Below are 17,994 nucleotides of genomic sequence, written 5' to 3'. Positions count from 1 at the left end.
CAGATCGCGCAAAGGCTACCGCGGCCGCGCTGGCCCCTCCGCGGCCACACGCGATTCCTCGGGGCCGTGCTAAAGGGTTCAGAGGCCTGCAATATTTTCCTGAACCTGCAACATCTGGTCTTTTAAGCCTACGGTATCCCGGAATCTACTCGGAACTCACCCGAGCCCTCGAAGCTCTAACTCAAGTGTGCACACTACCTCAAAAATACTCTACGAACATATTCGTGTGATCAAATCATTAATATAACATCATGAACATCGAATTAAGCCTCAAGATCAATGAATTTTTTATCAGATTTCCTTTTAAACATCAATTTCCCAATTAGGGTCCGGATCACGTCAAACGACGTCCGTTTTTAACCAAATTTTACAGGAGTGATTCAAAACATATATAAGACTTGTACCGGGCGCCGGAACCAAAATACGGGCCCGATACCATAGTCTTCTAATCAAATTTCATTTCCAATTTCCTTAATTATTTCAAGAAAACAATTTCACTCAAAAAATCATTTCTTGGGCTTGGGACCTCGGAATCCGATTATGGGCATACGCCCAAGTCCAATATCAAAACTTAGCATTTTAATTTACGCAAAATATTGACCGATGTCAAATTTATTCATTTTAATATCAAAACTTAGCATTTTTCACAGAATTTCATATTTAAACTTTCCGGCTACGCGCCTGGATTGTGCACGCAAATTGAGGCAACCCTAAATGAGGTTTTTAAGGCCTCGAAGACACGAGATTCAATTAGCAATAGGTGATGACCCCTTTGGGTTAGCACACTTGGACTCTTGAAAAATATTATCAGTGTGTGACGAATCCTCCAAAAGTAATGTAGTTTATTGAGGATCTGATTAGCGTACAACAACATTTCTAGAGAGTTAAAACTACATAAGGTATGAGGAGGCTAGAGAGATAGTGTAGAGTTACAATCAAGAAAGTTATGAAAATACTACACTTTAATCCACAGGTTTTTTAAAGTTTTTGCCTTTCCTTTTTTTCCCTCCAAAAGTTGAAAAATAATTTTGAAAATTGTTTTTCAAAATTTAAAAACAAACACTAGATTCCTATTTGATCTCCCATTGGATTAGGTTTTGACAAATTTGACAAAATTTGTCAAAAGCACAAAGGAATCAGAATATAATATCTTTGACGAGGGACGGCCCTTTCATAAAGCAACGAATTTAGGCTCTATATTTGTAGAGGCCTCATTTTATGTTACATCTAATAGACTATGTATAAGTTTTAAAAAAAGGTACTATGAAGTGAAAAAGTTTAATTTCTTTTTTTATAGAGAAGAAGGATGTGTAACTGCTATGATTTCTACCTAGGAAATTGCACTTGAAATGAATATCGAACCCAAATTTCGTAAGAAACATTGATATATAGGAAGTAACAATTTGATGTTAATGTTGATAAAGAAATCTCAAAATCTTTCGAAGGGTCCTTTAGAGTTGATTACTTTTATACATAATATATAATGCTATATTTTCACTTCAAAATAGATTTGAACAATTCAAAGCATATGAAAATATTATTGGCTTTCTAGTTGGCAGTAAAAACTAAGATCACTAGATTTGGAAATTTAAAAAAATATTGCCTTAATCTTGAATGTTCCTTAAAGCATAATAATCAATTCGATATTGATGGTTTAAATTTATTTTCTAAATTAAAATTATTAAGGAAAATAGTAGAATTAGAAGATTACAGTTTAATTGATACATTTAATTAAATAAATTTTTTTTAATTCTTTTCCAAATACCTAAATTTCTATGGAATAATGTTAATAACTCATGTTACTGTTGCTTCAGCAGAAAGAAGTTTTCAAAATTAAAATTGATAAAATCTTACCTAAGAACAATAATGTCACAAGAAAGGTTAAATGGATTAGTTATATTTTCAGTTGAGAAATACTTATTAGGAGTTACTGATTATAAGAAAATCATTAATAACTTTGTATCTAAGAAAAACTAAAAAAAAAATAGACTTCAAATAAATAATAAAGAAATTAAAAAGTTAAGACCTCTTAAAAAGTTTGGCTTTAGGCCACAAAATTCGTCGGACGGCCTTTTCTTTGACTATAATCTTGAATTGTCACATCTTGCTTTTCTTTTTGCATTTTCGTCCAACTTTTGTTTTAAACGGTACTGTTTCAACTTCTCCGCATTATATTCACATTTTGATTTTTTCTATCCAAAGTTTCCGTTCTAAGTGGGCGTTTGGACATATGCATTGTTAAATTCCAAAAAAAGTGAAAATGGTATTTGAAAATCGAGAGTTGTGTTTGGACATTAATATAATTTTGAGTTATTTTTTAAATTTTTTTGAGTGATCCGAGTGAAAATTTTGAAAAATAGCTTTTTGGAGTTTTCCAAATTTTCGAAAAATTTCAAAATTTATCTTCAATTGAAAATTAATAATTTATGGTCAAAAAATAATTTTACAAAAAAATTAAAAAATTCTTATGTCCAAAGGGCTCTAAGATTCTCTTTAGATTTGTTCTACTCGGTAAACAAATGTTACAACAACAACAACAACCGGTAAACAAATGCTAATAAGTGCCAAAAAAATTTTTAAGAACCAAACAGATCTTTTTTGTTGAATTTATAGCCGCAAATCGTATCTTGATTGTCCAATTTATGAGTATATCCTTCATCCCCTTTTATTATTTCAGTATATTAAAAATAATTTCCCTTCTACTGGTACATTTTAGCAAATTAAAAAAGATATATAATATTTTCTTTCGATGTTAACCTTATTTTTAAGTACCCACATTTCCTCATTATTGTTTTATTGATAGGATTTTAAGTACTATTTATAGAGATAATTTAGTAAAACAACGATTAATAAAATTCTTAAAAGGAGTGTCAAATCAATACTCCCTCCTGCCAACTTTACGTGATTTTTTTGTTATTTTGACATATACTAAGGAATTCATCCTTTACCATTAATTAATAATAAAATTGACCTTATTAACCTTTTTTTTTTGGTCGAAAGAAAATTTATTTTAACCAGTTTTTCAATTTACATCACCTGTGCTATGGACTCTAGTATCAGGTCTCATGACTGAAATCAATAAACAAAAAACCTATACAACCAAGGCTGCTTACTAATATCCCATAACGCTCATGGATCTTTTTCCTATCCTAGTTGCTATGAATTACAATTAGGATAACTATTTAATGTACTCAATATTGGTGTCCATTTACATTTCTTTTGTCCTGTTATGTGCACCTGCATGACAATGTCTTTTGCTCTATCTTTGACCTCTCTTCTCTGATTTTGAAATCTTCTTTCATTTCGCTTCATCCAGATGTGATATACTACTGCTGCAAACACCACTCCTAGCAAAGTTTTCCTTGGATTTCTGTTGTTTACATTGGTAGTTAACCACTGCACCTCATCTTCCCAGTTTTCAACCTTTCTCCGGTAGCTTAACCATTCTAGCATTCCTGACCATAAGCTCTGTGAATATGGACACTCGAAATATAAGTGATCATGTGTCTCTTCTATGTCACATCCACACAGTACACAAGAGTGAGTCACCTGAATTCCCCAATTTGCTAGTCTGTCAACTGTGGCCAACCTTCTTTGTATTGCCATCCATAAAATGAATTGTTGCTTTGGTAGTATTCCAGTCAACATGACTAGTGCTTTCCAGTGGACTTTGGGGTACCTTGGAGTAGCATGAAGATAAGCATTCTGAATGCTGAATCTCCCATTCTGAACAAAGGATTCAATTGCTGGTATGTCATTAGCCCACCATTCTCTTGCTGTAAACAGTTTCCTTACTAGCCAACTAGCCTGTTTTGGGACCTCCATTGTATTGATGTCATTCTGCTTCATGTAGTGGCAGTGTATCCATCTAATCCAAAGTTTGTCTTTCTTTGCCATTATAGCCCAGAGGAGTTTAGTCAAAGCAACTTTGTTCCATCTCTCATAGTTGATAATGTTTAGACCCCCAGCAGCTTTTGACTTACACAATGTTTCCCATGTTATAGGAGCTCTGTGAGTATTTTCATGACTACCAGTCCACAAATAGTTCTTGCATATACCATTAACAAGTTTAATAATTTTCTTTGGAATAAGGAATATTTGAGCCCAGTAGGTCTGCATTTCAAACAGGACACTCTTAATGAGTTGTAGTCTTCCAGCATAGGACAAGAACTTTGATGTCCAACTTCTTATCCTCTCCACAATCTTCTCAACTAATGGCATGCACCGGTGGATAGTAATTTTCCTTGAGGACAAAGGGACTCCCAAGTATTTGAATGGGATGCTGCCTGCTGATAGCTGAAGTTCTGCTAATATTCTGTCTTTGAATTCCATAGGCACACCTGCTATATATAATGAGCTCTTTTCCAAGTTTGCTTGTAAACCTGAGACCTTGGAGAAGTGATCAAAAACTCTCATCATTAACTTTATTGATACCTCATCTGCTCTACAACACATCAGTAAGTCATCCGCAAAGCAGATGTGTATGACTTGCAGTTTAGCACATTTAGAATGAAAGTTAAAGTTTAGGTTCTGAGTCAGTGTCTTCAGAGATCTGTTTAGGTACTCCTTTGCTAATACAAACAAGTATGGAGACATAGGGTCCCCTGCCTTAGCCCTTTTCTTGCTACAAATTTATCAGTTAGTCTACCATTCAGTAGTAGATTATAGCTGACTGTAGATACACATTCCATGATTAGTGCTACCATCTTGTATGGTATCCCAAACTCAAGTAGTACTGCTTTCAAAAAAACTCCATTCAACCGAATCATATGCTTTTCTGATGTCTACTTTGATCATACATATAGGAGAGACTGCTTTTTGAGAGTACCCTTTAATCAATTCATGAGCCATTATGACATTGTCAAGAATATTTCTCCCTTCTATGAAGGCAGACTGAGAAGGTCCAACCAATAGATCCACAACTAGTTCTTATTTGTTAGTATCTTAGCAATAATCTTGTACATTGTTGAGCAACATGCAATAGGCCTAAACTCCTTCACGTAGCTAGGATTTTTCACCTTCGGAATCAATGTAACAGTTGTGCAGTTAATTTCTTTCAATAGTTTGCCAGTTTGAAAGAATTGTTGTACTGCTTCTATGACCTCCTTTCCGATAATTGGCCAGTATTCCTTAAAGAACTCAGCAGGGTATCCATCCATACCTGGTGCCTTGTCATTAGGCAGATTCTTCACAATTTGACAGATCTCCTCTATTGTTGCTACTTGTAACAGTTGCTATTGCTGATTCAGTGTTAGACAAGGACCATTTCTTGCTATATTGATATCAATCCCTGGTAGTTCATCCGCTGCTATCCCCAATAGTTGCTGAAAGAACTGGATGAATTCTCTCTGAAAGACCTTATTAACCTTAATTTGCTTATTGGAAATATAATAAACTACTCCTAGGTTCTTTACTCCAAAGATAACTTTGAAAAGAAGAAGTTAATTACTTCTTGATATCGAAAATAATCAAATACTATGGAGCACAAAAAAAAAGCCAAAAAATCTTTTAAAATGGGTCGGAAGGAGTACTGAACTAGTAATAAAAAGCAAGGTGGAAGAAGTACATACTACTTATTAAGGAAATATGATATTGTATAGCGCCTCTTAAAATAATAGCCAATTTTTTCTTTTTGTATATTTTTTAAATTTGTATACATTTTATAAACAAAAATTATACAAATTTTATATACTTTATCGACTAACGAATATAAATAATTTTCTATAATCAACAGTGCTATATATAGTAGTTGATAAGTTTTCTATGTTAGAAAAATAATTTTGATAACTCAAAAAGAAATATACAAATTAGTGTCTAGATTCATTCTTTTAATATTATGTTAATTGGTCTTCATTATGCTAATTAATTTGAATATATTTTCAAACATAATAATGATTTTGTAACTGAAATTTGATATTACTCTTGAATAGCCTTAATGGCTAATTATTCATAATTTCTAACGTTGGCTTTTGAGAATTGGGTCAGACATTTTAATGGATTCAAAATAGCTTTTATAAGCTACAAAAGTTGAGAATTATAACTTCTATCAACTTATCCTATATATACTCTATTTCAATGTTAAAGGAAAATAACAGAGAAACAAGAGTGAACATTTTCTTCTTTCTTTTGTGTTGGATTTTCTTTTATACAATCTTTGTGGTTTCTGTTCCTAGTTTATACTAGAAGAGCTTGTTGAATCCTGAGGGATACGCCTAATTTTATTCATCATGGTGTGAGCGAAATATCCTTAAGTACAGTATTTTTGACACGCCTCAAGCTAAACCTTATTCTCCATAATAATCATCCAATTTTTCCAGCATTCTAAAAATAGGAAATGATTTTAAATCGAAGCATGTATATTCATATCTCTGAAATGTCTGTTAAAGGATTGAAGAATTATTTCGAGTGAGAATTCAAATTTAGTCAGATCCGAATGCGTGTATCAGATATCGAGTGAAAAATAAAATAAAATAATTATTTAGCACTCTCCACCTATGTTTGTATTATGCTAAAAGATGTATTTGGGGAAGGGGTTTAATGGAGTATTATATACTATGAAGAAGAAAGATATTGAGTTCTTTTTATATTATCTGGTTAATAGAAGGTTAATTATTATTTAATTACTTGGAAATATAATTTATGGAGATTGATAACTAAAGGGTAATCTGTAATAATCGTTAGATTACATTCTTTACTTTGACTTGAATTTATAAGTAGCTATATTTTGAATTGAATTGTTTATCCGCTCTTTCCCGCTTTTGTGCTCTATGTTTGATTTTACTAAGGAAAGTAGCGCCCAAAGTTTTTACTTAAATAGTACTCATTCTATTCCAATTTATATGATCAAATTTAACTCGACACGATACTTACGAAATCACAAAAGCTTTGAAAACTTATAACCTTACGTGTAATATAATATTTATATGACTATAATTTTTTTGAATTTTGTGGTATTAAATATATCATAATATTTATTTGACTATAAAAACTTCTCATTAATTATCACGACCCCGGTTCGCCCTCTGTGAACCATCATGACGGCGCCTAGTCTCTACGACTAGGTAAGCCTAACAATGTAGAATATAAACAACAATTACAGAAGAAATAATTTAAAAACCGAAATAGTAAAAAAAACAGTGTTTAAGATGCCGCCTGACACATAACAGTACAAAATCTCAACCTAACACTACCAAAATTCGTAACCCCATGAATCACAAGCTAAGAGATACATAAGAAGCTCTAACTCCAGAAATGTCTAACAAAAAGGAAAACTACTGAAGGGCTATACTTATTACAAAAAGATAGAAAGGGACTCCTCGGTCTGCGGACGCGGCAGATATACCTTGAAATCTCTACATAAGTGCCTCGCCTCAAGGATGATAAGACTGAGTGGAAATACCTGGATCTGCACAACAAAAATGTGCAGAAGAATAGCATGAACACACCACAGCGGTGCCCAATAAGTATCAAGACTAACCTCGGTGGAGTAGTGACGAGGAACAGTCAAGACACCTACCGGCCCAATAAACTGTACAAATATAGGAACAACGGAACATGATGTATATATATAAAGACTACACGATGTCACACCTCCTTTTTACGTACCCGAGAGGGTACAAGGGAGTTTTTTCCAATTAAAGGACAATCGAAACGAGATTTATTTATTAATTTCAGAGTCGTCACTTGGAAGATTTAGGGTGTCCCAAGTCACCAATTTTAATCCCGAATCGAGGAAAAGAATGACTCCATATTACAGTCTGCGTACCAGAAATCCGGATAAGGAATTCTGTTAACCCGGGAGAAGGTGTTAGGCATTCCCGAGTTCTGTGGTTCTAGCACGGTCGCTCAACTGTTATATTTGGCTTATTTATCTGATTTTAAATACAATATGAACTTATGTGCAAATATTATCTTTTAACCGCTTTTATCATTTACTGTTATTTTTATCAAGAATTGCAACGTTATAAAATGTATCTCGAACCACGTTACAATCAATGTACCCGTGGTCGTCGACACACTTTGACTCCGTTGAGATTTGAATTTGGGTCACATCAATGTGCACCCGAGTTTAAGGAAATTAAATTATTAAAGGCGCGCCTAAAGCGACTAGCGTATTTATTTTGGGTAGGACCGTGGAATTTTACTAAACGGTCCATCCCGAAGTCTAAACAATTTTTAAAGCAAATATTTACTGAGGGCCCCGCAATTTGTATTTTATTTGGCGAGGCTCATCTCATTCTTATTTTTTTAAAATGAATTTGCAACGTCATGGACACGCATCTCGAACCACGTCACAATCAATGTACCCGTGATTAGAAACATATTTCGACTCCGTTGAGAATTGGATTTGGGTCACATAAATGTGCACCCGAGTTTAAGAAGGTAAGATTTATTAAGGCGCGTCCTAAAGAGTCTAACATATTGTTATTTTAGGAAGAGGCCGTGAAGGTTCATTAAACGGCCAAATCCAAAGTCTAGTCAATGGTTATGTATTTTATTGAGGGCCCCGGCGGTTTGTGATTTATTTGGCGAGGCTCGTCTCATTTTTATTTTAAAGGATAAACCTATAGTGACTACATTTTTCTATTAAATTCGTCTCTAAAAATAAAAGAAAATCTCTTAATTATTTACATGCTGGAAAAAAAACGTAACTTATTAGTTATTAGTTTGACTAATGTGAACGAGAAATTGCGATCGAGTTTGTACAAGGAAAACTGCTTTAATTCTACATTCTATTATTTACTAATGTTATAACATGAGATAGATACATAATAATATCAAAGCAGATTAACTATTCTTCAAATAATTTAAACTAACATTATTAGATGAAGAAATCATACATATGCAGCCTCATTACTCATTAATTAATCGACTACATTTTTATACAAAGAGAGAAAAATTAATATTCAAACACAGATCCAAACAAAAGAATTCAACAGGAACAGGAGCCTGATTAATATTTCATTTTTCGCTTCAAGCCAAGAGTGTACAAATGTGTACCTGGAAACAGCAGTACAAGAACAAAAGAAGTAGGAGTCAGCAATAGTAATAACGCGGCAACAGCAGGTTCAGCAACACCGCAAAACCATTAACAACCAGTAGAATAACCCAGCAACGGATTGAAAAATCAGCAGTGCCAAAGTGCAATCACAATCAAAGCAGAGAAGAGAAATGATACGAGATGCAGTAGCTTCGGATTTTTGAATAACACTCGAAGAAAAACAAACAGAATTGTTCGAGTGAAAGTTCAAATTGTCTTTCTCTTCTACTATCACAAACTCTCTCAAATATCAAAGTATGTCAACTCTCCAAGTCTCTCTTAATAATATTCAAGTTCTAAAAACTCTCTTCTTTTTTCTCTCAAAAAAATCCTCTAAATGTTCTCCTTCTAGTCCCCTTTTTAATGTCAAGAATGACTCTATATATAGCAAGACAAGTCTTCCATTCCCAATCCCAAAATTATTCCCCCAATGGCATGCTTTGGCCCACTATTAAATGTCTTCTTTATTTTAAATTTTGTCTCCCATGCCTACATTAAATAACTAACACATTCCCAACCCATTACAATTTGTCCCCCATGCCTATATTAAAAAAGTACAAGATTCCTCCCCATTATAATTTGTTCTCCATGCCTATATTAAAAAAAGTACAAGATTCCTCCCCATTATGTTGTCTTGTCCCCCATTATATTAAACAAATACCTCAAAAACCCCACCCCATTATATTTGTCCCCCATGCTTAACATAAAGAATCAAAATAATGTTCAATTACCAAATTACCCCTCCGACCTTATTGCAATTACAAATCTACCCCCGAATGCAATGCAATTTACCAAATTACCCCTCTGCTCTAAACAATCAATTAATCATAACTCAACCAAAATATAGTCAAGATGACCAATTTCTCAACAATCTTCAACAACAATTTACATGAACTTGATGAACAACACAAACTTCAAATTAATGGAATGAATTAACCATATCGGGAACCAATCCTGGTTAATTTAGACCATGAATGTATGAGCAAGAACACAACAGTACAAACAACAATATGCATGATTCAAATTAAATCAACAAATCACAAAACAAACATAAACTCACATTAAATCACAGGATTTAAACATGAACTTCAAACAAAGATGAACATGAATTAAATCTGTTTTTAAGCAACAAACACGACGGATTCTAACGATTCAAACAACATTAAAATTTTCTGGAAAATTCATAACAACATGAAACAAATTGAAGAAATAATTAATTAAATTTCAATTTGAATCTAACAAGCATTAAACTAACAAATATTCACTTAAACAACAACAAATATTCACTTAAGCAACAATACGAACATGAAATAAACATGAAAAACAATTAATTAATCTTTCATTTGGAATCTGAAAAATTAATTTAACAAACAACACATGAACATGAACTAAAAATTAATTCAAACGATAAACAAAACAAATATTTGCCGATTTTAGATTCGAAAATATCAAAATAAAATACGGACAAAATAAAACTCAAAAATCTACCAACCGGATTGAAATGACGAACAAGAACAACTAACGACGAACTCGAACAATGATCGGCGACCTCGTCCAAAACCCATCCATGTGCGCGAGGCAGAAGTGAAGAAGACGAAGTGAGGCAGCAACTGTTTGGACGCCATGGATGTGAGAGAGCAGAAGCAACGACGGACAGCCATGGACAGCCATGGACAACCATGAACAACCATGGATGCCATGGACATGAAGAGCAGAAGCTGTATCCTGGAAGGAAACAGAAGCAGCAGCACTGCTTGGAGTAGCCATGGACGCACGTCGCAGCTGGACGCGGGCAGCAGCGTGACACAATGGCGTCGACTTGCCGGCGAAGAAGATGAGGGCAGTAGCAGCAGCTCGATGGGTTTGTTCGGCTTAAGGACGTCGAAGGAGAAGGACGCAGCAACAGCTGCTCGAGTTCGGACGAGGGGGGGTGACGACGAAGACGCAGACAAAGCCATGGGAGGCAGCCATGAACGGGGTTAAAGGTTTTTTTTTCAGTTTTTCAAGAGGAAGGAAGAAGGTGATGAGATGGAGGGAGCTGGAAGTGGGTTGTTGTCGACGGGGGGGGGGGGGGGGGACGACGATGGGAAGGTGTGCTCGTGTGAATGTGTTGACACAACTGTGTGTGTGTGCGTCGATGAGGAGCTTGGAGATGGAGGGTGATGAGGCTTGGTGAGGGCAGCCATGGATGCTTGGTTGGAGCTTTGGAGGAGTTTTGAGTTTGGGAAGAAGAAAGTCAAAAAGGGTGGGGCGGATAGTTTTTAGGTTTTTTAGGGTTTTTTGGTTTGTCTTTTGACAAAATGAAGAGTGGGTCTTGGGTCAATGGGTTAATGGGGCGGACCGGGTCGACCCAGTCTGTAGTGGACTGGGTCGTGGACAATTGTTTGGGCCTGGGGTTGAAAATTGAAGAAGTGGCCCAATCCGATTTTTATTTGTATTTTTGTTATCTTTTCTTCTTTTATTTTCTAAAACTAAATTATAAGAATACTTAAATTATTATTAAGAACTAAATTAAGTTATAAAAGCGCAAATTAACTACCAATAACAATTAACGCACAATTAAGTAATAATTAAGCATAAAATTGTTCATTTGGACATTAAATGCTAAAAATGCAAAAGATGCATATTTTTGTAAATTTTTTAATTTTGATAAAACTAATTTAATTACTAACAATTATAGAATTAAATCTTACATGCAAATGCGACATATTTTTGTATTTTTTATTAATTTAGCAAATAAACAAACACAGACAAATACAAATAATAATCCAAAAATGTCACAAAAATACTCAAAATTGCACACCAAGGAAAATCATTTTATTTTGCATTTTTTGGGAGTATTTCTCATATAGGGCAAAAATCACGTGCTTACAGCTGCCCCTCTTTGCCCGGAGACACGAAGGGTTTTCGTGCAAAGATAAAGCGAGCGATTTTTGCCCATCCGAGTACTCCGTGTGAAGCATTTTTTGAAAAAGATTTAACCGAACCTTTGCTTCAAAGGTTTCCTACATATCCTGGGCTAAACAGGAATCAGGTCAATGTAGTTCGGGAAATTTTGGTAGCTGGGACTACCTACAACCATGAATCCCAGTACCTGAAATCTAACACTTGACATCCTGTGCCCCCATCAACCTTATGGTCATGCTGACAACTCACTTGCTAACTAGAGTCACTCTCTCATATATAACAAGTAAACGAGGGTGTACATCTATGCTCAACAAAATCAAGAGCACTTCACATCCAATAGGAGTGTTCAACTACATGTATGCTTGTGCAAGTGCTTTAACATAGTTCCTACCAGCTAATAAGCGTAAGGAAAAGAACGGACAACACATAAGATGTTTCCTCACAACTTCCACGACATAAAGCTCATACAGGTAAGCGTACCACAATACAATATTAAACAATAAGAATGCCCCCAGGCCATCACAAATCATCACAAACAATCCCTGACATAGCCCACTTGTCTCGCCACGTGTGCAAGTAATAACATAATAAGTGCCCGCCGTGTTTCGCCACACATGCATCATAATATTTCCCCCTTGTCTCGCCACATGCACAACCCACATATAAGCATATATATACATACCCCGCCTTGTCACGCCGCATGTGCAATATATCAATAGTAGCAATAGCACGACAGAAACCTCGTGCAACCCCACAACAACAATCGCACGACAGAAACCTCGTGCATAACAATATCAACAACCGCACAACAGAAACCTCGTGCACCACCACAACAAGTACAACAACAACAATGACAATATATACAAGAACACGACAAGTAATTAATCAACTCAAGAACTTTCGATCACAAGTAGACGATAAAACTAGCTCACAAGGAACAACCACAATAGAGAATACTAAGCGTAATATGAACAACTCAACAACGGAGAAAAATAATATGAAGCAACGATCCCACAATATATAATTCAATAATAAGGAAGCTAACACGAATCAAATAATTCCAAATAAGGAAAATGTCAAATAATATAGGATATCTAAAGTTCTTTAAAGGTTGGAAAATTTACAAAGAATATACAACAATTTCAATTAAGGATGAGCAGCGGGAAGATAATCATAACCTCAATTAAGACTAAACAATTATAGGGGAGATAATAATGATTTCCAATAAAGACGAGCAGTTATGAAAGATAGCATGTCAATAGAAGAGGTAAAAACCTTCGGTTAAGCAAAATAAGAGTCAAATGGGCAATAAGAATGAATCATAAGCAATTAATTCCAATTAGAGCATGTAGAGGTAAATTAAGAAATTAGGAAAACTTAATCATAAACGAATACTTCCCACACAATGTACATAAGGGCCTAAGAAACCTAAAGGCAAATTTTCCATAAATAAGTCTGAGCACACACTTGTCACCTCGCGTGAACGGACTACAAGTAGCATAGAAGACTCAAACCCTAAGGGGAAGTCCCCCCCACAAGGTTAGGCAAGATACTTACCTCAAAGACGACAAACCGATACTCTAAAATGCACTTCTCTGGTGAAAAGACCTCCGGACGGCTCAAATCCAACCAAAATAACTTCAAAGAACAAATAAAACACATAAGAAACTATTCCGGATCATAAAGTCTCAATCTTTAATAAATTTCAAAAATCGGTCCAAAAGTCGACCCCCGGGCCCGGACCTCGGAACCCGACAAATTTTATGAAAATCCGAATACCCATTCCAATATGAGTTCAACCATACAAAAATTATCCAATTCTGATACCTTTTGGTCCCTCAAATCACGGTTTTTCATTCTGGATTTTTTTTTCAAAAACTCACAATTTCCTCAACCCAAAACACAATTTAAATGATTAAAACAAAGATAAAATCATGGAATATGTTGGATATTAGGTGAAGAATACTTACCTAATCGATATGTGTGAAAAAACCTCAAACAATCACTCAAAACCGAGCTCCACAAGTCAAGAATTGATGAAAATGGTGTAACCCTCGATTTTGGAATATATTCTGTCTGCCTAGGCATTTGAGCAGCGTGAACGCGAAGGAAGCATCGCGTTCGCGAAGAAAAAAGATGTTGAGTTCTTTTTATATTATCTGGTTAATTGAAGGCTAATTATTATTTAATTACTTGAAAATATAATTTATGGAGATTGATAACTAAAGGGTAATCTGTAATAATTGTTAGATTACATTCTTTACTTTGACTTGAATTTATAAGTAGCTATATTTTGAATTGAATTGTTTATCCGCTCTTTCCCGCTTTTGTGCTCTATGTTTGATTTTACTAAGGAAAGTAGCGCCCAAAGTTTTTACTTAAATAGTCCAATTTATATGATCAAATTTAACTCGATACGATACTTACGAAAGCACAAAAACTTTGGAAACTTATAACCTTACGCGTAATATAATATTTATATGACTATAAATTTTTTGAATTTTGTGGTATTAAATATATCATAATATTTATTTGACTATAAAAACTTCTCATTAATACAAAAGTATAACAACAATAACAACAACAACAACATACCAGTTTCTCATTAATGCAAAATGAGAAGTTTATATTCCTTTGGGTCCCTTGTGTCATGTTTGACTCTTGTACACCCTTAAGAAAATATATACTATACTAATTAAAAGGATAATTCGACTAAATTATTCTTATTTATCTTCAATCATAATTTATTATTGTTACTATTGCTTTCACTATATTAATCTCTCTTCATATTTACAAGAGTAGATATTGTAGAGTTACAACCAAGAAAGTTATGAAAATACTACACTTTAATCCACAGGTTTTTTTAAAGTTTTTGCGTTTCCTTTTTTTCCCTCGGAAAATAATTTTGAAAATTGTTTTTCAAATTTTTAAAACAAACGCTAGATTCCTTTTTGATCTCCCATTGGATTAGATTTTGACAAATTTGACGAAACTTGTCAAAAGTACAAAGAAATCAGAATATAATATCTTTGACTATAATCTTGAATTGTCACATCTTGCTTTTCTTTTTGCATTTTCGTCCAACTTTTGTTTTAAACTGTACTTTTTCAACTTTTGTTTTAAAGAAAATATAATTTTCTTTTGTTTTATATTCACATTTTGATAAGTACCTTTTTGTTTTTGGTGCTGAAAAGAACCAAAATTTTTTTTTTTGTTGAAAATTTATTTTGCTACCTTTAATCAGAAGAATAATTAGAAATCTTTCAAATTACTTTAAAAAGTTCACAAATTGCAAACCTTATATTTTTGTAAACATAAGAAAATTTCTAAAATATTATAATCAGAGAAACTATTTTTTTGGTCAAAGTATTGCCCCTCTCTATAAAAAGTAATACTTCTATCGACAGACATAAGTCTATACCATTATATTACCTTTGCTTGTTATAACACCTAACATGTTTTATTGTCAAGATTATAAATTTTATATTTTAAAAATGCTTATTTGTAAATATTATTCGACTGATCTGATAGGGACAAAAATTATTTATATTCACGATATATATAACTTAAATTCTTACCTAAAATATCTAACAAGTCATTGCTGCACCTATAGTCGCAAACCATTTCTTGATTGTCCAATTTATTACTAGTTCATTATATTAAAAATAATTCTCTCTTCAACTTGTACATTTTAGCAAATTAAAAAAAGATTTATTATTTTCTTTCAATGTCATCCTTATTATTAAGTACCCACGTTTGCTTATTATTGTTTTATTGATAGGATTTTAACTACCTATTAATAGGGATGATTTTGTAAAACAACGGTTAATAAAATTTCTTAAAGGAGTGTCAAACTAATACTTCCTCCGTCTTATTATGTGTCGTATTTCTTTTTTACGCGCCGTTTAAGAAATATTAATTAGGAAATGGATTAAACTATTCTACCCTTATTTATGTCTTAAAATATAATCTCTCTTCATTGAATATTTATTCTATTTATGTGTTATCTCCATCTTCAAGAACAATTATTACTAAGAGTAAAAAAGAAAAAAAAAATCAATTTTGTCTTGAACTTCTAAAGTGACAAATAATTAATGTGAAGACAAATATTTTTAATAATCATGATTATTAACATGAGACGGATGGAGTAATAAAGACGAAGGGGGAGGAAGTATTAATCAACTCTTGTGACGCATATTTCCAATGTTGTAGAAACCATAAGACAAATAAATGCGTGGTTTCTGAAAAAGACAATATTTAACTCAACTATTTACTCACGTGCGGTTCACTTTAATTAATTTTTTGGTTGTTTTTAAACATTTTAAGGAATTCATATTTTAATATTAATTAACAATAAAATTGATCATATTAACCTTAATTTGTTCTTTAGGAATATAACAAATACTTCTAGGTTCTTTATTCCAATGACAACTTTGGAAAAACGAAGTTAATTATTTTTTGATATCTTAAAAAAATCAAATATTGTGAAGTAAAAAAAAGTTAAAAAATTAATTTAATTGAACCGACGGAAGTATTGAATGGCAATAATTACAACATAGTTCTAGTGGTTACAAATTTAGCGTAGTGGCTGGGGAAAAGAAAAATCTCATATTCAGTGTCATTTGGAGAAACCGGTAAAGTTGATGTCATGTGATCAGGAGGTCACGAGTTCAAGTCGTGTAAACAGCCTTTTGTAGAAATGCAGGGTAAGACTGCACAATAAACAATTATGGTTCGACCTTTTTCCGGACCCCGTGCATAGCGAGAGCTTAATGCACCGAACTGTCTTTTTTTGAAGTGTATGTTAAAGGATCGAAGAATTATTTGTACTGCAAATCCAAATTTAGTCAAATCCTAATGTGTATACAAGATATCGAGTGAAAAATAAAATAAAGATGCTCTCCATCTAGGTCTGTGTTATGCTAAAAGATGTATTGGGTTTTGGGGGTGGGGGTGGTGCGGTGGTTGGGGGGTGGGGGTTAATGGAGTATTATATATGACAGTGCAAGAACTTTGAGTTCTTTTTATATTATATTTACCCGATTACTTGAAGGTTAATTATTATTAATTGCTTAGAACAAGAATTTATGGAAATTGATAACTAAAGGGTAATCTGTTATAATCGTTAGATTACATTTTTTACTTTGACTTGAATTTATAAGTAGATATCTTTTTATTGATCGGTTTACACTTGATGTGTGATTAAACTACATAAAGTTTTTACTTAAATAGTATTCCTTTTGTATCAATTTATGTGATCAAATTTGACTCGATACGATACGAAATAACAAAAGACTTTTGAAATTTATAGCTTTACATATAACATAATATTTGTATAACTATACAACTTTGAATTTTGTAGAATTAAATATACCATAATATTTGTGTGACTATAAAAACTTCTCATTAATATAAAATGAGAAGTTTATATTCCGTTCGGTCCCTTTTACTTGTCACGTTTGACTTTTGCACTTCCCTTGGGAAAATACTAATTAAAAAGATAATTTAACTAAATTATATATATATATATATATATATATATATATATATATATATATATATATATATATATATATATATTTAAAAAATATTATTTGTTTACAGAATTTGGCCAATTTTTTGAAAAAATTATGAAGAAATGATCAAGTTCCAAAAACTAGTTTGGGACAACTTGTGGGTGATTTTTTTTTTTTACTCACAAAAGTTCACTTTTTTTCCCCCAAGTAAAATGCATGTCCAAGTATAACTTTAACTTCCCAAATCTATTTTTTTAAACTACTTCAAAAATTATTATTTTCAAGTTAACGACTACTTAATCTCTCTCGACATTTATTAGAGTAAAGATAAAATTGAAAAAATTAAAAATTAATACTTTCTTAATTTTCTAAATTGATAACTATTTACACCAATTATTTTTTATAATCGCAACTATTAAAAAGGATTGATATAAAAAGGAAGTAGTTAAAATATTTTTAGATATAAATATATATCTTTCTTTTTAGAACAGATTAAATATAAAAATATAATGTTACATAAGTTGGAAGGGG

At 32.9% G+C, this 17,994-nt stretch overlaps 2 protein-coding genes across 2 annotated transcripts; both read right to left on the bottom strand.

Annotated features, from left to right (window-relative positions):
- Nucleotides 1-3,156: 3,156 nt before the first annotated feature.
- On the bottom strand, nucleotides 3,157-4,596 carry LOC142163500 (uncharacterized). The gene has a single exon (XM_075220793.1). The coding sequence runs from the start codon at nucleotides 4,594-4,596 to the stop codon at nucleotides 3,157-3,159; it is 1,440 nt and encodes a 479-aa protein (XP_075076894.1).
- A 129-nt stretch (nucleotides 4,597-4,725) lies between these two features.
- On the bottom strand, nucleotides 4,726-5,159 carry LOC142163499 (uncharacterized). The gene is made up of 2 exons (XM_075220792.1): nucleotides 5,019-5,159; nucleotides 4,726-4,893 (listed from the first exon to the last, which is right to left on the bottom strand). The coding sequence occupies exons 1-2, from the start codon at nucleotides 5,157-5,159 to the stop codon at nucleotides 4,726-4,728; spliced, it is 309 nt and encodes a 102-aa protein (XP_075076893.1).
- Nucleotides 5,160-17,994: the final 12,835 nt, after the last annotated feature.

The sequence above is a fragment of the Nicotiana tabacum genome, chromosome 8, assembly GCF_000715075.1.
Source record: "Nicotiana tabacum cultivar K326 chromosome 8, ASM71507v2, whole genome shotgun sequence".
Taxonomy (NCBI): domain Eukaryota; kingdom Viridiplantae; phylum Streptophyta; class Magnoliopsida; order Solanales; family Solanaceae; genus Nicotiana; species Nicotiana tabacum.
This window is presented reverse-complemented; position numbering and strand designations above follow the sequence as displayed.